General features: G+C 35.9%; 1 protein-coding gene across 1 annotated transcript in view; it reads right to left on the bottom strand.

The window, feature by feature from the left end:
• Window positions 1–22617, bottom strand: part of LOC117330844 (testin-like) — a 35428-nt gene extending 12811 nt beyond the window's left edge. Inside the window, exons 1-3 of the mRNA XM_033889369.1 lie at window positions 22437–22617; window positions 4713–4810; window positions 166–397 (exon numbers count right to left, since the gene is read on the bottom strand). Of these exons, the coding sequence (XP_033745260.1) occupies window positions 166–397; window positions 4713–4810; window positions 22437–22481 (375 nt within the window). The 5' untranslated portion in view covers window positions 22482–22617. The remainder of the gene's footprint in view (window positions 1–165; window positions 398–4712; window positions 4811–22436) is intronic.
• Window positions 22618–25043: the final 2426 nt, after the last annotated feature.

Here is a 25043-nt window from a genome sequence, read left to right on the forward strand (position 1 = left end):
CTACAAAATTTAGTTTATACAAAGCAGAAATATATAGACCCCTTGAAAATGTCATAACCAAAACGATACTTGATAGTGATCAGATATATACATGTATGGCATAGCTGATCACCAAATTAGTTTGTTTTAATATTGTTACTTCTTTTTGTTATCGACTCCACGTACCAGATTTTCTGATATAATCCTCGCTAGTACAACGTCATTATCCGGACCACATATCTGGGTCAAGGCCGCCGAATCATCAAGGTTAAGGCGTTCCAGACGTTGCAACACATCCGTTTGGTCACTGTGGCGAGGCAGTGAGTCAAACAAGAGACTGATTGGCTGTGAATCCTTTTCGTCAGGAGGTTGAAGGTCATGGTCTTCTCGGGAACATCGACAATGCTTGCAGATTTTTCTGTAAAAATGCATTTAATTAATCAATATTTTTAATCAATAACCATACGAATAAATTATAATTGATATAGTTGCGTCATCATTTAATTAATTTGTTACCAATTTAGTCCATTAAGATGAACATTTAATGATATCTCACTGTTGTATGTATTGATAATACTTGACTTGTCCCCAATATGATCCATTATTAATATACATATAAATTTATTGATAATTCCATTGATTTTTTTGTTTCAATTATGGGCCAATAAAATAAACATACATGTATAATTAGATATGTATTGATAAATTAATTGATTGTTCACAGTATGGTCCATTTAAAAGAACATACAATTATATAAGTATAGATAATTCAATTGATTTTACCAGTATGGTCCATTGAAATGAACATATAAAAACTATACAAGCTTTTGTTTTCTGTTCATCTTTGTAGAAATTTAAGCACGGCCCTTTTTGTGTCGTCATGGAGTGAGGGAATGAGATGGTCTTGAAACAAATTAAACTATTTCACAGTAACCCAGTATCAAGTAAAACCCGACTGATCACTTCATGGGATCTCCAAAATAAAAATCTTTCTTAAATTTGTCAAGTAAAACAGACTTAAATAGACAAAGATATCTTTATCTTATTTCAACTCATTGCAATGCAAAAAAACAACTGACTTTTGTATTGTATTGTAAACACACATCATAAGCGGTTGTAGTGCTCTTGGTACCAGCATTTATATTTTGTGTGTTACGTCACACAGTTTGACCTACAAGAACTTTCTGCGATGATTTTTGTGAAAGCAGTATATATTGTAAGTCAAAAACATGCATATGGCGTGCCATTTTACGACGTGAAGCTTGACACACGCTGAGAAGATAAGGAAATGCATCTCAAGGTGATTATAATACATCTACTGTACACATTATCGACATTGTCCCTAGCGCATTGCTAAAAAAAGTTAAGCTTTTACAATCCCATCTGTATAATATCACAGCTCTGTTCCGAAAGCTGCCAGCTTTTGATAAGAGTTATAAGTATTCAGTATTATAAAATATTTTTTCTAGAATTTAGATTTAACAGGATTTCAAATATTATATGTGGTACGAAAGGGGAAAATATACTTTCATTGAGCTTTTATTTTACGGAGTGAGTAAATGCTGATGTTTTCTTTACCGTTTTTTTTTCGAGTACATTCGTGTCAATTAAGAAGAACTCAAAAAATGAGTTTTTCTAGAAAGTAGATAAATACATAAATTAGATAAAAGAAGAAGAAAAGGGAAAACAATAATTGGTACTTGAATTCGAGAAAACATCATGAAAACAAATATGTATCATATATGACCAGATACAAATTAATTTTGGAAACTCCTATATTTCCATGGCGCACAAATGTGGTTTTCAAACGAGGGACCATTTAGTGGATACTTGATTTGATCAATTTACAGGCATTTTAGTCATTTATCCGTTCCTGGCTATGGGAATTCGTGGAGAAAGTGTGCTAACGAAATCACCGAAAATAAATCTCAACGAAAATGGGTGATTTTACAGGAGTTGATAAGTATTGCATTTAGTAAACAACGAGCGTATTACCTCTTTTAACCTTATTTGGACCGTGGGATCGATTAAGGACCAACAATACATTTCATAATTAAAATATGTTGTTAAATTGTTAGAAATTTTCGTTAAGGACCAAAGTGCATGTACCTTGTCGCTTGATAGCTTTATTAAATTTGATAATTATGGGTTTTTTTTTCGTGTCAATACCTGTAGCAAAATATCACCCATCCCTTTTCTATATGCACTTTACACAGCCTTTAATCAGAACTCCATATGTTACATTTTCCTGACAAGGTAGGATGTCTAACCCTATAAAGGTTTCACCACTTTTCTACTGTATACAACCCTTGGTAAGTTTGCTTGTATATATCCCTGAAAAGGTCCTACCACTTTTTTTTTACTATATACAGCCCTTGGTAGGTTTGCTGTATATATCCCTGTATAGGCCCTATATACCTCTTGTCCTTGGCACATACAAAACTGCGCAAATTCAATGTCATTAGATAGCTTTCCCACGTCTCGATAATGTATTTACAATGCCGAATACTTCAAACTGAGAACTGATTCGCTCTTTTTCGAGGTATTTCAGTTTTCAGTTTCAGATATGCTACTCATTTTGATGTGTCGACTTTGAATTAAAAGACCGATAATTAAATAAGGGGTCGCATTCGACTGAAAATGAAACCTTTGGTCATATCTTTGTAATTATGTATCCATAAATCATGGCAAATTCTGAGACTTTTCTTGAGTTGGATATCAAGGCTTTTCAAGGTCAAACGTAAATTAAAGGATTTTCAAGCTAGGACACGTCTCTTTAGTATTTGTTTCTCTTCTATACTCATATTAAGAACGTTACCGTGTACTCTTTGTAGTTAAGGTGTTTTTAAAGTTATTCCTTGTATATTAATGCCGAAAATTTCAACACAAGTACCGTGCCCGGAAGAGATTATATTGCTAAGTTCCTCACTCAATGCAAAGGCCTGCGATTGATTGGAAGTAATAGAGGATTTTACAACGAATATTTGATGTATTTAATATGTACAACATAGAACTGTTGGACACATTGACTGAAGTAATAAATAGAGGATATCTAACAGTGTCTTCAGTAAAACCAAACATAATTTACGAGTGAGGCTACAGTAATATTGATATTTTTCACGAGCGCGCAGCACGGGTGAAATATATCAAAAACGTAGTCGCACGAGTAAAACATACATTTGGTATAAATGAAGATACTATTATATATTATGTTTTTATAGCAAAATATACCGGGTCAGCTTTTAAGTTTTCCCATTGTCGTTTGTAAGCAGTGTTTTGATTGGCCAAATCAGAAAATGTTCACTAGTGAAAAATATCAGAAAACGTTACATTTTTTCACTAGCGAAAAATATCACTTTTTATAGAATGAATACTTTTTCTATGTTTCACTAGTAAATATGTAATAAATGAATGTATCTAATTTAATTTTTGATCAATGAGATAACGGCGACAGTATGGGCAAGTCTATTTATATAGAGTATATCATATACAGCGCTCTACAAAGCTAACAAATATGTCTGAAAACTAGAACAGAACTATGTATACTCTCTGTACGATAAAACAAGTTCTGCCAGAATGCCGTGTGCTATCTATGACGAACAATTATCTTTATTATTTACGAGTTTATTTTTAAAACCAATATACTCTTAGTGCTACAACAAACATGTTTCTTTCAATGATAAGAAGTTGGAATTTCAAGCCTCTCACTGGAATGGATTCGAGAGGCTCCTTCTAGCATAACGATAGCCGTTGTGTCCAACTGACTACCTTTCTTCTCCAAACGTACACCGTACCGAGGTAAAACAAATTATCATTATGTATTTGCCAAATTATGTAAGATGTCTAAGGGATAGGTATCCTCATATGTTTTATTAAAAGATGCAGAATAACTTAAGTTTGGATTCGAAGCCATGTCGGAATCAAAGTCAACGGAATTGTTGATAGGGAAGCACATGCTTTAAATCTCCAATAAACAAACTGCATAACAGATTAGCTGTTATCTGTACACCCATTCAAAGTAAATGGCAGCAACGCTGGTCTCTCGAGACGAGCGACCAATTTTTAAAGTACACCCTAAACTTAAAACATTCATTCCCAGTCGGAAAGATCGTTGTTTTTGTTTTCCCGCTACATTCGTGTTTGTTTACTGTAGGATCGTCATGTTCCTACCATAACAAACAAACAAACAAATAAGCAAACAAATCACCATCTGAATATTTAAGCGATGATAGGAAATATGATCATCATACAAACATTTCAGCTCAACCCCCCCCCCCCCCCCCCCCCCCCCCCTTTATGCAGGTTCGGCGTTAGAATCGTGCTTGCTGTCCACATAAATGTTGTCGAAAATGAAATTAATAAGTAGGTCGTCGGAACTGTGTTTTCTATTTGTTCAATATCCTGACAGCAAAATGCGCCATATTTAGTCTATATACACTATGGGACTTTATGACCGTCATTGCATATTTTATTTATGTAAGCGATGGATTAAAAAATATCGCTTTTCAAATATTCGACAACGATATTTTACAATAATAATGATTTATTTTTACTTAGGCTCTTCTCAAATTGAAGCAACAACCTACTTAGATTGTACTGGGTATGTATGTAATTTATTACCCGAAGAAAAAGTTATAAAAAATAAAGTAAATTTTAACTTTGTAAAAACACTACGAAAGTCGCTTAAGCTAAACCTGTCGAAAGTAATACCACTTGTTTTGATAACACTTCACCTCCAATAATGGGCATCCAACCCCGGGCATTTGTCGCCGCATTTCAAACATCCTAACTTCCGCTGAGATTCATATGGGGTGTGAGGTTCCAGATCAGTCTGAAACGAAACAAAGAATAAATGTAATACGTATTTGCCAATTTTTAAACATGCATAACCTGATATATATATTTATATAACAATTCATGATATTTGTATTTACGTATTTAATTGTAATATTGTCTGATTATCAAAATGTCTTTTCTAACATATCTTTGGTATCTAGAATGTCATGTTTTTTAAAGAGGTCAACGTAAAGCATTCTCTAATTACAGTCAAATATCGCTTATATGTCAATGGAATATGATAATGTTATGAACCTATGTTATGATGTCACGGTGTTAAGATGAACCAAATTTGCTGAAGAGTTCTAAAGATGTCCTTTATTCAGAACGGGACTTGACGCAACGGACAAGCATGAACGCTCTATGCATAAAAAACATTGAATAGTTAATCTGCGTGCACCATGCAACTTGCTGTGTTTTAATATAACGATACCCAGGATTCTAACAGCGTTCTTTCGCGCAAAACTGGTATTATGTCACCTTTGTGAGGAGAATTCGTGTGAAAATAAACAAAACTGAGGCCTTGGAGTTTGATGATGGAAACAACATATTGTGTGTTTAGAGAACACGAGGCTGTGGGCCAACTTGATTTCATCTGTTACATGGAACCCGGCGCACCCCACTCCAGGTTATTCATCGCCAAGGATGGCACCGAGCCAAGTGCAACTCATTTCACCTGGTCAGTGAAACTAATACCCCTCCCCCACTTCCTACTTATCTTAATTATAGTTGATACCGATTCTGACATCCAAGGCCTTGTACTTTGGTTAGATTCAGAGAAAATATTGGTTTACCATCATCGAAGCTAGTCTGCCGTCTTAATATTAAAACAACCTTGTGCTCCGCCGTCGGCATATCAGAATACCATGTGCGTCGGAGGTGCTAGTTCTAGACTAGCTAGGACTCATTCGAATATGGGAGTAGTTTTCAAAATTACTAACACATCAGTTAGATAGATCAGAGGAATCCCCATCACCCCTTCTCCTCACTTTCCTCTCTTTTCTCGTCAGCTGAAAGATCGTAAGGCCGTAAAAGCGGACGTAAAACCAGTTAAATATAATAAATGGAATTATAAATAAATAAATTAATTAATAAGTCGGTGGTGCCTGGCGTATCAATTAGTCCACTGCTATTGTGGACAAATATACATTTGAAATATATTATACAAGCTGTGACAGAGCATTATTTTGTACGGTGTAGTCCGTCCGATCGAAGTAAACTTTTCTCTGTCCCGAGATCTCTCACATTTTTTGGCCGATTTCTTTAAACTTAAACCTGAGTTCTACTACAACAGATTCCTTTGAAACTGTGTAGGATATAAAGTTGTGATTCCCTGAGAAGCATTCTGTGCGGGTTTTTTGCAATAGTAAATGCACTTTTCTTTTCCTTTATTCTTCTTTGAATTTAGTGTTGTTCATGACATTATTTTATTTTAATCTGTTAACACTTTTTCTTCCTTTTTCAGAATTGATGAAGACAATGGCGACCTAAAATTCAAAATTACTTGCCATGGTTGGTTTCAAAAACAAATAAAATGCACCAATTAGTGAATGGACCACATGTATAAAGGTATTTATCAATTAGTTTAGTCGGTATGGGTTTCGAAAGATAACAAACAACATACCAGCAGTCTCAACTACATATAGAAAGGAATACAAACACATTTCACATATTACAAAATATCACATTTATATTAGAGTTGTAGGTGAGATATATTTTTCAAAAAACATATATATAGATATATTTATTTTTTTATTTTTATTTTTATTTATTTATTTATTTATTTTTTGTTAATAATTTTCATGATAAACATTCAATCTTTTAAAATATAATGTAATGTCTTCCAAAATAACGTCATCCCTTCTAATTCTAAAATAAAATGATCCAAGTCACAGTAAATGGAATTCCTTATGGACACTTGTTTCGCCGTTTGTAAAGTGGTTCTGAGAGAGGTGTTGGTAATGATTCATACGGAACGCCCGGTTCGATCCTGTTAGTTAGCACGTGTTTCACAGTTAAACGTATGGGGTATTTCTTCACAAAAACATCATCCGTTTTAATTAATATTTCTTTAAAAAATGTAATGCAAAAACGCATAAATCTCAATTTAATCTCGAATATTACGCAAATGTCGTCTTTTAATGGACATTGCCAATTACAAGGGCAGACACCTTCAGGTGAAAACATGTTAATCAGAAAACAGGCATAGAAACGTTTTCACACAAAATTAGTTATTCACTGACGTTAATAGAGGATTATATAACGGGGAAATGTTGGCAAAAAATGAAAGTTGTCGTTTTCATTTTAAGTTATTACATATTTTGTCGGTGTTCATAGGGCTGCAGCATTCTCATTTCTTGAAAGATTAATTATTTTCTTACCTTACTTTAAACAATACTTTTATTCATTTCTAAAAATATTCAATACATATTTTCTTACCTTCACATTTGTTACCTGTACTTATGTAAAATGTCAAGCTGTCAAGTTTTTTTTTTTTAGAAAACTGGCGCGAAACATCACAAAACAACATTCATCTCCATGCCCACAATATCCAAAACAGTAGCTGCGTTGACAAGGTTTTGTATGTACTGAGTCATTACCACCTGTCAATAGGTGGTTTCTGGGTTTTATAAAGGTGCGCTCGTGCATGTGCGCATGTGCTACAGGTATTTCATTCACAGACAGAAAGCCTTGGTACCTCCGCTATTATATTTACCTATTTTCGGACTGAAGGGCATTCGGACTATTGGACCTTCGGACTATCGGGCCTTCGGACTATCGGACCTTCGGACTATTGGACCTTCGTACTATCGGGCCTTCGGACTATCGAGCCTTCGGACTATTGGACCTTCGGACTATCGGGCCTTCGGACTATTGAACCTTCGGACTGAAGGGCATTCGGAATAAAAGGGTGTCACCTCAGCTACTATATGAAAGCGTATTTATGTTTTCTAAATAACCCATTTTCACCTGAAGGTGTCGGCCATTGAATTCGGCAATACTCCTTAAATATCGGTGGGTAGTGATTTTCGTTATGACAAAAGTCGATGAAAGTCTGCCCGCATTCATTTGAATCTAATTGACCCGATAATGCACGTGCGCACCGCGTAATTGCGACTTAATGTATCAAAAAAAAAAAAAAAAAAAACGTGGCCGAGATCCTAGCAGGCGATTGAGGACCAAAGCTACTATCATAGTGTTTGGCATTTTTTGTTGACACAGCTCCTTCTATCATATGCCTATCATAAACCTAGTGACAGGCACTGATCATATAATTGCACTTACGGTTACCTCTGAATGTATGCAAGTCTTTCTAGCAGGTTTAGGTTGGCACTTTGGCTTCTGAGATATCATCGATTCATTAACAAATTAGATTCGATTTTCATTCGGCTGAAAATTATCGTCAATAATACCTCGTCAGTTACGATAATGTCAGTGAAAATAAATTACTGTAAGTTTGTATTTTGTTATTGTTTTTTTTGGGGGATTTTCTTCTTATCTTTTTTTGTTTGTTTGTTGTTTGTTTGTTTGCTGTTGTTGTTTTTTTTCATTAATTCAACCCGAGATTCTTTTCACTGAAATCTGGGCATCATTTTTTTCGCATGAATATCGTTGATCCAATGACTGTAACGGCTGTTATTTATGAGTAACTACTAGAATGTTTGCGGTTTGCAGGGTCAAAGACGACACCAACTCATGTACGTTAAGAGAAATACACCAGTCCTTCATTATTGTAAAGAGAGGCCGATCATGACTAAGTTGGAACTCCACAGATCTCTTGAAACACGACTAATCACAGCCAAGTTGGTGCGGTAGCATGATTAATTGGGCGTATCGAGTTACTAATGAATGTCGCAGATTGTTTCTTTTTATTCCTTACGTGTGTGAGTTAGTCATATGCTGGAACTATAAGATTGGGGTTATTTTAGAAGGATTCCAAGACAGTGTAATCACAAAATGTCACACAGGGCGTACACAAATGTACGGACGTGTTAGCCCGACCGGAATTACATAGCACACAATGTGAACGCCTGACAGACGTCCCAAATGCCCAGATTTCGGTTTGGTATATATCGTTATGACATTACTGAGTTTCAGTGTGAGAATATCGGATTGATATTGCTAGAATCATTTGCCAACCTTATCTATAGAAGTGGCAGCACCGACGTCGAAAACGAAACCCGACCATGTTACTTGTCTGCTGCCTTATCCCTGCAGCTAATCCATCTACGATAATCACGCTGACAATGTGACTACATCCGCTTCTAACACGCGCCCCTTGTCGAACGAAAATACACCAACACTTGTAGGCTCTTTTTAAAACTGTACCATCACAAACCTTACAAAACTTCCATCTTATAAATGCTTGCTAGCATGGAAATATCATATTGCTTGATCTCAATCAATCATTTTTGTCATTGTGACGCTTGACATTCAGATATATCATACTAATTTGAATGAATAAAACGCCCAGTTGAATACAATCGTTATCTCGACCTCTTGTAGCCCAGACACTGCTTAACTCGAAGTGAAAATTCAGTTCTAACTATAAAATTATATGTAAAACACATTCATTTACCTTGAATACTCGCGAAACCCGAAGTTTTTATTCATAACCCAACTGGTATAACGAGTTCGAAAAATTCCAGGTTTTTTGTTTGTTTTTTTACTTCTCCTTCCGCTCCAAGATACAAAACATAATTCAATAATACTATCTGTAGCTCATAAATGTTATGCTAATTCTAACACTATAGCTACATGAAATCCCAAAAATACTGAAGAGAAATGTCATTAGTTCGTTTAAGACAACCTGGTTTCAAATATACGCATTTGATGGCAGACTGAATGAGGGATACGTTTATCAACAGTGTATGAATGTGAACTATCAGAGGATAGATACGATATAGCCGTTCGGCACGTGAAGGTGTGCCCTTTCAGTCCCGTTGCGCGTGGGAAAAGAAAATAGGTTCATATCGAATAGCCTGTCGTAGAAACATCATCAAACGTTTATCTTTCATCATTATTTTACTACCCTGAAATTGTTTTCCAACTGAGCAAGTTTTAAGACGTCAGTAATCCTTGATGTAGAGCGGGATTTGGGTGTGGTGTAGCTTGTAAAATTCGACATATGGTAGCTATGGCTTTTAATCAGCTAGCAAACCTCTCGTCGTGTCTTAGCTTTACACTATATGTAAAGTATCTCGTAAAATGAGATGTTATATCGTAATAACGAAATGCTTTGTTGTAATAACGAGATGTTATGTCTTAATAGCGAGATGTTATGTGTTAATAAGGAGATGCTGTGTCGTTATAACGAGATGTTGTGTCGTTATAACAAGATACTATGTCGTAATAACAATGTGATATGTCGTAATAACGAGATGTTATGTCGTTATAACGAGATACTCTGTCGTAATAAAGAGATGATATGTCGTAATAACGAAATGCTATGTCGTTATAACGAGAAATATATTTCAATAACGAGATGCTTTGTTGTAATAACGAGATGCTCACTCGTAATAACGAGATGATATGTCGTAATAACGAAATGTTTTGATGTAATAACCAGATGCCATGTCTTAATAACGAGATGATATGTCGTAATAACGAAATATTTTGTTGTAATAAAGAGATGCTGTGTCGTTATAACGAGATGATATGTCGTAATAACAATGTGCCGTGGCGTAATAACGAGCTGTTGTGTCTTAATAACCAAATGTTGTGTCATCCATATGTGATAACGAGATGATGTGAGGTAAAACAAGATGATATGTCTAAATAACGAGATTATGTGTCGTATCGACGAGATGCTGTGTCGTATTGACGAGATTATGTGTCGTATTGACGAGATTATGTGTCGTATTGACGAGATGCTGTGTCGTATTGACGAGATTATGTGTCGTATTGACGAGATGCTGTGTTGTTATTACGAAAAGCTGTGTCGTATTGACGAGATTATGTGTCGTATTGACGAGATGCTGTGTTGTTATTACGAAAAGCTGTGTCGTATTGACGAGATTATGTGTCGTATTGACGAGATGCTGTGTTGTTATTACGAAATTCTGTGTCAGAATAACGAGATGTTATGTCGTTATAGCGAAATGCTGAATCGTAATAACGAGATGTTATGTCGTAATAACGAAATGCTGTGTCGTATTGACGATATTATGTGTCGTATTGACGATATTATGTGTCGTATTGACAAGATGTTATGTCGTTATAACGAAATGCTGAGTCATAATAACGAGATTATGTGGCGTAATTACGAGATGCTACATTTATATGTCATTCTACCGATATTTTTGTCATAATAACGAATTTCTATTGAACTAGTGGCGATATACACAGCATTACAGTATCGTGCTTCCTGAGTGGCAGAAACTGACTTCTCAGTCATCTGTACGAATCAATGTTTTTTTTTGTTTTTTCTTCATTTACAAAAAAATTTTAGTTTGGCATGCCTGATACACAGCACAGGCGCGTGGTGAACCAGAACTGTTTCATTTTTTTTCCACATTATGACATCCATCGTAAACCGACAAAGATCTTAGAAAATGAAATTATGATCTTATAAATGCAATTCTTACTTGTTCACAAGTTCCTATACTTACTGATATTTTGAATGGTATCACATAACACTGCATGGCGCTGATGACGAAGGTTTTTTTTTTAATTTTAAAGACATTGTATCGCTCGAGAAGTGTTTGAGATAGTTTAAGAGCTTTTTCAATATGGCATGCATCTAATAGTGTAGATAAGCTCAAGTGTGACAAAGAAAACCCAATCTCGACACACTTGTAAACTAATCCTACACGTGTCATATGTAAATCACGTGACATAAACAATCAGCGAACTAATAAGCAATTTCGTTAATGCCTATATGTTTGAAAGCTTCGTCATCTTCAGGAATATCCATTGATATCGATGGACTTTTAGGCATTTGATTATCATTTCGATATTGTTTATCAATGATGCGAATCAGTGTTAGTTTATTACGCATGCAATTTGTTTTTGTTTTGTTTTTATTTATTTTGTTTGTTTATTGGGTTTTTTTTTTTATTGTTTTTTTTTGTTTTTGTTTTGTATTGTCTTCAATTCGTTTGAACAAGATTCGGTTGATGTACATATGTAAGTTGACAAAAACTGAGTTTCTAATTCTGAAGCAAAAATAAACAAAAAATAAATATAAACACTGTTTACTATTTATCCGTGTTATACAATGTAATATTGACGTGTGGTAATGACATTTTCAGAAGAAGAAAAATCACTTGTAAAAGAAGTAAATTTCACAATTTTCAACTTTGAAAAAAAATTCAAAATTAAAAAAATTAATTAATTAATAAATAAAAAAAAAATATTAAAAATCCGAAAAGTAAACATCAAGCTGACAGCGCTTTGAACAGCTGGACGTTGGCATTTCCCTGTGTAAATATTACATAACACTGCCAACTCCAGTTTACGCGGAATAATGTCTTCGTTTACAAAATAATATCCCCACTTGAAAGATAATCAAACTGTATAGGCTTGTGATATAGACTATAATGATCCTTGCCAAAATATCTGTTGATGTTCCGGGCGTATCCGGGCCCGGATTGACAAAACACATGTATCGCTCTATCAATAGCAACGCAAATCTAAGACAGACGGATACAAGTCTCTTGTTTCATGGTTTTGTCGTTTTTATGATATGATTTTTTCGATAAATGTGACGAGTTTTGTAAACTGAAATAAAATGACGAAATAATGATAAATAATACAAGAAAGGAAATCTAAATCTAAATCACAATTGGCTTTTGCAAAAATATAGGTACAAGTTGTATTGACCATTTATATCAGGAACTACCAGTCAGACATGATATTTAATTGATCAGAAGAAGACGTTTGAATGTTTTAACAAATTTGACCCCTGTGACCTAATTACGGGTCAAGGTCATTTTTCCCCCAAACTTTCTCATGTGTCATCCCTAGAACATAGAGGACACATATAAATTGATTCAAGGCCTATAAGTTATGGAGAAGAAATCGTTTAAAAGAAAAGTTGACACCGGACGGACAACGGACGGACGATAGACGAATGAATGACGGACGCCGCACTGCGTCACAAGTTCCCAAGTCCTTTAAGGCTTACACGTAAACACTAATACCAACAAATAAGCATAAAATGCCACCAATGGTACAGAAATATATCTAAATATTTACATTTACACTATATAACTTTACCAAGCTCACTTGGATGAGTCCATATCTTCCAAATCTTTATTATGACGTCATTATTATAGTGACGTCATAATTGTCACGTCGGCGATAACGAAAGATGGCTGTTGAAAAGGCTGTTCCGTCTTTGACGATAATAAGTTGTTCATTCATTGTCAGAGTAAAATTCCTGGATATAGTCTTTCAAATTAGTTGTCAAATGTAAATATAAGCATTGAACTGCTTTCATTTGGAAGTTATGAGCTGATGAATGCCAACTGAACAAAGGCAAATTCAACATGAAGCGCTAGCGGCTTCATTAAATTTGCCTTTGTCCAGTTGGCATTCATCAGCCCATAACTTCCAAATGAAAGCAGTTCAATGCTTAACTTACACCAACAAGTGGGAACATATTAACAACGTCCAAAATAATGACACCGAAAATACCAGATACATTACAGACATAACGCACTATACCTTTTTCAGAGCGCAATTGTAATTTTTCAAACTTTAAACTTAGAAGACTGACTTAGAATCTTTAACTTTTAGGGGATGGTAATATTGAATACCCAAAAGCCTTTTCTTTTTTCCATGAATTTTGTCGGAAACGTAGCGTCAATAAGTACAAAAAACACGTGCTTTTCACGGCGCCATTGTATGACATTTACAGGTGATGTCGTAAAAGTATCAATTAGTTTCCATTCAAAAGCGCGTCGCTGTAATGAATCCAAAATCTGGAGTCGAAATTACTTTTTATTTGTTTATCCTCTCGCTTAAATGTAAATTCGGACAAATAATCATTATCATCATTTTCTTCTTTTATCGGTTGTGAGGCTTGGTTGAATATCCTCACCACTGGGAAACAGCAAATGGGATCCGTCGTCAGGCTAACAGGAGGGAGCAATGACCGCCGTCATTGACGGAAAGATGGGAGATAAACCTGTCACTCCTTTCTATTAAATACACTCTAGTTCTTTGTGTTTTTCTTTCTTCCAGCCATGTCTGTCATCACATCAAAATGTTGTCTTTCATATCAATTTCTTCGTAAACTGTGGATTCTATACTGTCTTTGAATGCTGATTCGACATAGGCAATGTAGGATTTTCCCGTCGTCTTCATTGATTTGTCCGATTTTCGAGTCATGATAAAACTTTATGTAATAGACAGGTAGGATTTCATTGCATGCGAATTCATGCACCCTCACAGTAATTGAAAAGACACTCATTATTTTGCAAGTACGGTCGTGATGAAAAGATTATAGGCTGGTGTTTTCTCTTTAAGGAATTGAGTTGCACTAGAGCAACATACTTGTAGAAAGCTGGGCATTTAAGGATCTGCGATTCGTTTGGTAATGGTTGGAATTACGGTGAAGGATTCCATTTGTAATGACAGGTTTTACAAAGTGTACGATTCCATTTGTAATGATGGGTATTACAGGGTGTACGATTCCATTTGTACTGATGGGTACTACAGGGTGTACGATTCCATTTGTAATGATGGGTATTACAGGGTGTACGATTCCATTTGTACTGATGGGTAATACAGGGTGTACGATTCCATTTGTAATGATGGGTAATACGGGGTGTACGATTCCATTTGTGATGATGGGTATTACAGGGTGTACGATTCCATTTGTACTGATGGGTAATACAGGGTGTACGATTCCATTTGTAATGATCGGTATTACAGGGTGTACGATTCCATTTGTACTGATGGGTAATACAGGGTGTACGATTCCATTTGTAATGATGGGTATTACAGGGTGTACGATTCCGTTGTACTGATGGGTAATACAGGGTGTACGATTCCATTTGTAATGATGGGTATTACAGGGTGTACGATTCCATTTGTAATGATGGGTATTGCAGGGAGTACGATTCCATTTGTACTGATGGGTAATACAGGGTGTACGATTCTATTTGTAATGATGGGTATCACAGGGTGTACGATTCCATTTGTAATGATGGGTATTACAGGGTGTACGATTCCATTTGTAATGATGGGTATTACAGGGTGTGCGATTCCATTTGTAATGATGGGTATTACAGGGTGTGCGGTTCCATTTGTAATTATGGGTATTACAGGGTGTACGATTCCATTTGTAATGATGGGTATTACAGGGTGTACGATTCCATTTGTACTGATTTGTACTACAGGGTGTACGATTCCATTTGTAATGATGGGTATTACAGGGTGTGCGGTTCCATTTGTAATGATGGGTAATACAGGGTGTACGATTCCATTTGTAATGATGGGTATTACAGGGTGTGCGATTCCATTTGTAATGATGGGTATTACAGGGTGTGCGGTTCCATTTGTAATGATGGGTATTACAGGGTGTACGATTCCATTTGTAATGATGGGTATTACAGGGTGTACGATTCCATTTGTACTGATTTGTACTACAGGGTGTACGATTCCATTTGTAATGATGGGTATTACAGGGAGTACGATTCCATTTGTAATTATGGGTAATACATGGTGTACGATTCCATTTGTAATGATGGGTACACACAGGGTGTACGAATCCATTTGTAATGATGGGTATTACAGGGAGTACGATTCCATTTGTAATTATGGGTAATACAGGGTGTACGATTCCATTTGTAATGAGGGGTATTACAGGGTGTACGATTCCATTTGTAATGATGGGTATTACAGGGTGAACAATTCCATTTGTATTGATGGGTATTACGAGATGGTAACAATAAGCGTATATGATATAGTTATAATCGTCGACAGATAAACCAAGCTTGTAGTGATATTGTACAAGCAAAGAAGCTTCACTTCCAAAGAAGTCGACTCGGCTAATCTAGTGAACAAACGAGTTGACCGTAGATGGAGAGTCGATTCGACTTCGCTTTGTTTAATACCTGGTCATAAATTTGTAAAAGTATATGGGCCCCCTCATCCATATTTAGAACGTGCCCGCTGTGGTGTATCCAGATACATTCTTTCAACTGTTGTCTGAAGATATTGCTCTCTCTGTCAATCACTGTTGAATGTTCTCAGTAAACCACATGATTTGTTATGCGGCTTGATCTGTGATGGCCGATTCGTTGATCTGGGGCTCTGATTATTAACGTTTTTATCTGATGAATTTACTGTCTACTTGGGCTTGAAAATCCTTCTGATGTTCCCGAATATTGACTCCAATTAGTCTCCCAGTTTCTCCGATATATGATGCGTCGCAATTCTTGAATCCAATGTTTTATACGCATTCCGTGGTTTCTTCTTAAGGTGTTTTTTTTATCCTTGTGATGTAAGAGGATATCACGGGTAGCCTTGGACGGCTTCATAGCTGTTGTAATACCGTGAGCGCGATAAATTTTGTGGATGGTTTCTGATATCCCTTTCTGTATGGAATGAGTACTCGTCCTTTTATGCCATTCTTTTCTTTGAAGCTCCTTCTCTTTCCTCTGCTTTCTTTTATTTGTTGGTCTACCTTCTCAAAGACCAAGTTTGGATAGCCATATGTTGCGTTTATGATTCTGTTCTGATATTTTGTCATATTGGTCGGTCACAAAATTGTCACATCCGTTAAGTAGTGAACGAACGACACCCGTAATTGAGAAGAAAAACAAAATTCTGACCAATCATCAAAAAATACTGTATTTACTTCGATACAGTATGACGTATATCTTGCAAAGCGATCTTGTACGGCTGTACCGGAACATATCGACCAGATCTAACTGTCTACCCGTAAACCACCTTTTTCTGTCGACATGTATCCAAGCATATAACAAAATGGTCCAGTACCATATGAAGGGACTGAGATAGGAATTGTATTTACATTACAACCAACTTGAACAAACGTTATTTGTGTAAACATATCAGATGGACTATTAAAACCACAGTGTATTTTGTCCGTCTCCACGAGGTTAAGCGTGTATATAAATAATATGCCCCAAACAAATCACAAATATAAAGTTCTAGATCATTCACTACCAAAGGAGATTTGATACTCCATTCCTAACCAACGTCATTAACAGCAAACCACTCGGACCAACGGCCAGAAGTCGACTAGTGGGGTGTAGTGTTTTGTCTATAAACTTGTGGGGTGCACGGCGCTTGGTTTGGTTTGGTTTATTTTGTTTAACGTCCTATTAACAGCTAAGGTCATTTAAGGACGGCCTCCCGTGCGTGCGACATGCAAGCGTGTGGTGAGTGCGTATGTGTGTTTTGGGAGGCTGCGGTATGTTCGTGTTAAGTCTCCTTGTGATAGGCCGGAACTTTTGCCGATTCATAGTGCTACCTCACTGAAGCATACTGCCGAAGACATCCAGCATCACACCTCACCCGGTCACATTATACTGACAACGAGCGAACCAGTCGTCCCACTCCAAATATGCTGAGCGCTAAGCAGGAGTAGCAACTACCATTTTTAAAGACTTTAAATTGGTATGTTTCGGCTAGGGGACAGAACCCAACGCCTTCCTCACAGCGGTGAACGCTCAACTAAAGGCCAAAAGTGAGGCATTGTCAAGGGAGACATTAGGAAGAAGAAAGTTGTTAAGAAAGAAGAGAAAAGATAAGATCCCAAATTTAGTCGCCTCTTACGATCATGCAATGGGGGCAGCAGGCACGGCGCAAGTCGATGAGAATTTCAAAATCTGTTTTTATTTCCGTTCATTTCGTCGCTAAAAAGCACATGCGCAGTGAGATTTAATGTTGATTTATGGGTAAAAAAGAAAAATACTTTTAAAATCGTCTCCTATAAGATATTTTGACGCAATGAATCTGTGAATGCACCCCACAAGGATGCTGAGTGAGTACGGACGTACTGTCCACTGGTCAAACGGGTACCATGAGGGATTGTTTGGAGGAAAGACTTCCAGTCTCGCGATCGGTGACCGATATTAGCACGGAATGTTATCTATAGCTGTAAATCCGAACTCGATCTCAGATCGCGGAAGATCAATCTATTTTGATGTGAACCTCAGTATCAGTACATTAGCAATGTATGCATTACTTTGATACTGATTAAACTTCTTCTAAAGTGTTATAGGATGCCTATCCCGTAGATTTCACATAAAATTGTGGTCATCTAGAAAGCAAACGCTAACGCAACCGCTTAGATACTAATGTACAAACGGTAAAAACGAAATAAAACATTGAAGATTTTTCTGATCTCTTCATCAAAAGAGCTCCACAGATAAGGGAGATAAGTAGTAATAATTGGACTAATAGATCATCAAAGCTTTCTTACAGTATCATCTTAAAGTGTTTCGACCTGTAAAATACATTCTCTGGTATATTTTTAAATATTTCATTTCAGAAAAAATCTCTTTGCAAACATTTTGCATTATCCGTACCATCTGCCCAAATATATGGTATCTATCTGTAGGTACAAACATATAAAATCCGTACATAGTCTGCGTCTAATAGACGCTTGGAATTTTGAAACATTGCAGTGATGCCTGTTGGAATTCCTATCTGAATGAGATCAGTATACATTCGAGTTTCGATGTATTTTAGAGATATCCTTCTATCTTAAAACTGATTAAAAACCAAATGATTCCGGAGATTTCAACATTGTTTGTAACACGGGAAAACAAAACATGGATTGGCTTTGAGAAAATCTGAAAGACGTCTCTGGAGAAAATTCTGGCACAGGCACAGACATGCATATCGTATGCAATGCTTTAAAGTTACAACATTGGAATCTTTGGTACACAAACGATGTAATTTTATATCTTGATTATATCATTTATTGATGTTTTAATCCCATTTTGGCGATTTCTATGTAAATGTTTCTCAACGGTCGCGCGTGATCAAAATAGTTCTTTAGTCGTGGGACATTTTGGAAAACACACACACACAAAAAAAAAAAAAAAAATAACGGTTACAATCAATATCACATCAAAATGCTGCCAAACTTATTATCTTATTAAGATAATTATTTCAAGATTCGAAGGTCACATGAAGGTACCTTAATAAGAAAAAATATGCAAATATAGTCATTTTACAGGGTTAACTCCCTTTTCATTTGATGAAGAAGCCAGAACAAAGACGTAAACATTGAACAAACAAACCTCAGTTATGGACCAAAAGAGTTGAATCAAGGCGAATTGAATCATACTGGACAATCTTTGTCTAAATTAGACTCCTAGGTCCCAAAGTATAAATGTTATACTATATAACCTCTTTCTAAACCAGACCTCTAGGTCCCACAGTACAAATGCTATACTATACAACTTCTGTCTAGACCAGACCTCTAGGTCCCACAGTACAAATGTTATACTGTACAACCTCTGTCTAGACCAGACCTCTAGGTCCCAAAGTATAAATGCTATACTATACAACCTCTGTCTAAATTAGACATCTAGGTCCCACAGTACAAATGTTATACTATACAACCTCTGTCTAGACCAGACCTCTAGGTCCCACAGTACAAATGTTATACTGTACAACCTCGGTCTAGACCAGACCTCTAGGTCCCACAGTACAAATGTTATATTATACAACCTCTGTCTTAACCAGACCTCTAGGTCCCATAGTACAAATGTTATACTGTACAACCTCTGTCTTAACCAGACCTCTAGGTCCCACTTAACAAATGTTATACTATACAACTTCTGTCTTAACCAGACCTCTAGGTCCCACAGTACAAATGTTATACTATACAACCTCTGTCTAAATTAGACCTCTAGGTCCCGCTTTACAAATGTTATACTATACAACTTCTGTCTTAACCAGACCTCTAGGTCCCACAGTACAAATGTTATACTATACAACCTCTGTCTAAATTAGACCTCTAGGTCCCGCTTTACAAATGTTATACTATACAACTTCTGTCTTAACCAGACCTCTAGGTCCCACTTAACAAATGTTATACTATACAACTTCTGTCTTAACCAGACCTCTAGGTCCCACTTAACAAATGTTATACTATACAACTTCTGTCTTAACCAGACCTCTAGGTCCCACAGTACAAATGTTATACTATACAACTTCTGTCTAGACCAGACCTCTAGGTCCCACAGTACAAATGTTATACTATACAACTTCTGTCTAAATTAGACATCCAGGTCCCACAGTACAAATGTTATACTATACAACTTCTGTCTAAATTAGACATCTAGGTCCCACAGTACAAATGTTATACTATACAACTTCTGTCTAAATTAGACATCTAGGTCCCACAGTACAAATGTTATACTATACAACTTCTGTCTAAATTAGACATCTAGGTCCCACAGTACAAATGTTATACTATACAACCTCTGTCTAAATTAGACTTTTAGGTCCCAATGTACAAACGATATGATATAAATTGTCTTAATCATAGCTCTGATCTCACTGCACCAAAGTCCTACTATACTTAAACCAAATCTCTGTGTCCCATTTAACATAAACGCCATGTACCTCTACATCCTAATATACATAAACTTAACTAAACCTTTAATTCTCAATACAAATAAACCAAATTTATACGTCCCACTTAACATACACATCTAAATTTAATGTACATAATCTAGACCTTAAACCAAATCCTTATGTCCCATTTAACATAAATCACACATCTACGTTTTGATATACATAACCCAGACCCCTAATTCTCACTTTACATAAACCGAGAATCTCTACGTCCTACAATGCACCAACCCAAATCCTTTGTCCCAATTTAGATAAAGCGGGCCACTTAGTCCCATTACATACATTTTGGTAGGCTGGCCACCAGACCCTAAGTTGTTTTGTTAAGAATTGCCAAGCAAAATTCTAATACTAGATAGAATAAGACTGATCCTAGGGACCAAAATCATAAAGCTCAATGTCCATGAATTGTTGTAAACACCGAAGACTTCCCCCTTAACACTTCACCATCAATGTCAACTGACCGCTGCCTTGCATCTGTTGTCGGCATGTAAAGCCGAGATAGCCTATCGCACGGCCGAGATAAAATCGCAGTTATGATAACCGTGGTGTGATTTTTGAGGATGCATCAACCAAACCTGTTCGGTTGCCGTGACAACCATGACGTCCAACTACGTCGAAATGTAGTACATAGATTGAAAAGATCCCCAGGGATCAAAACCTACATGTATAGCAGACGATTTTATCTACGTCATTAAAAAGGACGTTCAACAAACGTGAACTTAGTAAAAAAAAAAAAAAAAAAAAAGTTATTGTAAGGAATAGTGAAGGATGGGGATTGCGTTTGGAATGATTTTGAAGAAATAAAAGCATGTTGAAGATTAGCACTGGTCCAGTAACATCGTCATGGCACAATCTGGTCCATCTTCAGTACATGTCGACAATACACAAGAAAAAATTATAGTAAAGCCTTAATCAGGCCCAGTTTCTCGTCAGCTGACACAATGAACATCGATCAGTGACGTCATGATAAGTCACGCATTCTGACCCGTGAGTCTCGACTTCGATTTTAATCTGTTGTTGTTTTGAATAATTGTCTGTTTCGTGTCACTTTTGTGAAGTCTAGTTTACCAATAGATTAAATCATTAACGAAAAATGTTGATATAGTAACCATATAACTCTCTTTAAAGGAACGTTATCATTAAAGGAACATTCCTTCGTTTGAATAATGTTTAGGTCGTCGAAATTAAACTTACTGGAAAAGATCTATTTTTTCCAAGTAGTAAAAGTTATAACCTTTACATTAACACAGCAGTTTTACTCTCAAGATAAACCAAATGTTCTTCGAGTACCAAGTCCTGGAAATTCCTTATTCGACCCGAAGTATCACTAATTACCGCAAAGACATACGGTATTTGTATACGATACCTCTTTTCCTGTACATTTCGGCGTTAATTTCATTGCATGTACAGTAGGCACATACACTCATATTATCATCATTCGTACATAGCTTTCATCAATAGAAATTGTACATATTTTTGATGTCCGAACGGAGGAATGCCCCTTTAACGAAAAATCCATTTTGGTATAGTAATTATATAACCCTCTTTAAAGGAATGTAATCATTAATTGCAAATTGGTACTGTTTGCAAGTATCATATTTATATACAGTGCCAGTGGCACATACGTATCATACATGTATTGGTTAAATAACGCGATATTTAAATCTACGGAGAGGGCTTACATATATAGGTATACATAGGTATTAGACTGATGCCCGATACCCATTTGATCTGTTTATTCACTAAAACCTTGTGAAATAAATAAAAAATGAGCGATGAATGACAAAATGAGTCGCAATGGTAAATTATTGAGCTAGCAGAAGATCTACGAAATTATTTGACGTATAATTCTAATTTTGACTCAGAAAATCAACAGATGTTTCTGTTTACATACAAATATTTAATAACACCACTGTGAGTAGTATACACCTGTTCCCTCCCACTTTGGCTGGTAGCGGGCGCATCCTCCCTGTTCACGATACACTTATACCGGCAACAGGATCACGTAGTGCATTGATGTATAGTAAAGTTTTAAAATATATACTTACAACGGTCAAACCTGGTCCAGGAATGACCACAAGGCGTGTAGCCATAGTTTTGACCGACTTTGTTCTTTAGTTAAATCCTAATCAAGTTATTTTCCACTTTAACGGCAAAGAACACATGTGTCCATTTCACGGTAGAACCGACCAACAACTGGCCTTATCATAACATCGGCTGCTTCGAGCACATTTGGCATTTGCATCTTACACACAGCATCATCGGCGCATGCGCACTGAGTGTATACCATCAAAGCCCACGCGAATACATTAATTGTTTACTTATTACGTCGGAGTATCACAGAAAACCAGATGGCTGTTAAACTTATCGTACTTGGAAAGGATATGATATCATGTTTTATTAATATTTTTTTTCTTATTTTTGAAACTTTATCCGAGAAAGTCTTTCACAAACACACATGCCGTTTATAGTATGTATAATACTAAAGTATTATCTAATGAATAGAGTTTGTACCTCATACAATGTTTATGATAACATAATTCTATTCTGGAATATTTTTTTTGAGTTGTTAATGTACATACATGTATGATAGAAGTTATATAACACTATCAATATATAAAATATCATATTGGTTGTGTTATATAACACCTCTCGTATAGCATACAGTATATATCATACATGTGTATAATAGTATGTCTCATATATACCTCATACAGTGTGTTTACTGGAATATACAATTATAGCCTTTTGATGATGTCGATACATGGTTTTATTAACCTGAAAAAGATATTAACCGAAGGTGAGTAATAAAACCGTGTGATGACCGATATCAGCAGGCTATGATAGTTTTATCATAAATTGAATGTAATGAACATTTGTACATAAAATGATAGAGACTCATTTGTGAATCATTAAAATTTTGTAAACATTTCATTATAATATCTTTTAAACACAGCAAAATCAAAAGTAAACTAATATATCAAAATGCATTCAATACATTAATTATTACGATAATCTTATATTCAAAAATCAGAGTTATTGCTTGTCATGTTTCAAAAGCGTGCACGATATTTTACATTGTTGGACAATACCAAGGGGAAGTAATTCATAATGAATTTGTTTTTTGAAACACCCAATAACAAGCATTTATCAGTTTTTTTGCATGTCCTGTCAATATAACTTTTATTAGAATCACGTGACATTATTGAAGCCGATCAGAGAGGGCATTTTTTTGCAAACAGTGAGTATATATATAGTTTAGGATAAGATATATACCATACAGTGTGTGTATCGATAATTGAGAGCAACTCTGTTTATTTCTCAATAACTTCAGTGTGGATTATGAACCAGTTCGCTGCATAGGAATATATGTAAATCAACGGCCTTCTTTCCGAAAATCTTGTGTCACTGTTTACTATTAACAAACGTCATTGCTAATTTTCCACATCAACAAAGAAAAATATCAAATATCAATATAGCTGTTAAATCGCTGCAATAAATAAAATGCTGTTATTTAATGTGATTGAAATAATAGAAATGCGAGAACATTTTTCATATGTTGTCACGGAGTAAATGGGCGGTGTTTCGCTGTCTGTTGACAGCTACTGCAAATGGCTTTGTTGTGAATAATCAATTTTGACGTCAAAATAAGTTTGAACGCAGATCACACACGTTAAATGTTTGTACCTGACTTAAGTTATCGTTAAAAGAATTCTATGTGGGACTGGAACGGAATATTCACGTCATCGGAGATTGATGCCAGTCTAAAAAGATATGCTTCAATTTTTTTTAAACTAAATGATAATAATTTGCAACGCTGACGTTTCAAAGGATTTTCCAGTACGAAATGCGTAGGAATTTAACAGACCATCAGCTTAAACCCTTGTCAATAATTAATGTCAGTGTGATTTTGCGGCCTAGATTTTGTCAATGCAAAGCGGTATCGCTGCCCTGACCTTTTTCGTTTTGGGAATTAGAATAGTATTTTAGGAGTTGTTAATGATAAGAACACGGACAACCCGGTGCTTAGTATTGCCAATAACCATGTGTTGAGGCCTCTGAGCAAGACCATTATATATCTACATATAGGATTAGTATATTTGTAGAGTCGTGGAGTTAATCGCCGCTATCAACCTGTAGACATGACCAACCTCCCTCATCCAGAGATATCATCGTGATGTTTCCCAGCTTCAGGGATAGGGATAAAGTCTTTCACAACAAAAAGAGTTTTTTCGGCATAGCCGTATAATATACTTTTTGCCCCGGATATGACGCGACAGGTGGCGTTACTGGTCAAGATGAAGTATGTGATTGGCCAATGTAGCGGTAAATGCAAAATGCAGATTTGCAGTTAAAAACGAAACAAAGTTAGGATTGAATGCAAGCTGAATTAATAAAATTATATTCCTGATTCAGATTCTGCCTTATTATCACCAAAAATTATTCAAACTGATATAATTTTGTTATCCGTGCTGAAACGCATTAATTCTGAAGTTTGTTAATTTATTTCACCAGCAGTTTTACATTATAACCACCAGCATTAAAACTATGCCGTTTATCTTTTTCGGCATAGCCGTTTAATATTCTTTTGGCCCCGGATATGACGCGACAGGTGGCGTTACTGGTCAAGATGAAGTATGTGATTGGTTAATGTA

This window comes from Pecten maximus, chromosome 7, assembly GCF_902652985.1.
Source record: "Pecten maximus chromosome 7, xPecMax1.1, whole genome shotgun sequence".
NCBI classification, from domain to species: Eukaryota; Metazoa; Mollusca; class Bivalvia; order Pectinida; family Pectinidae; genus Pecten; species Pecten maximus.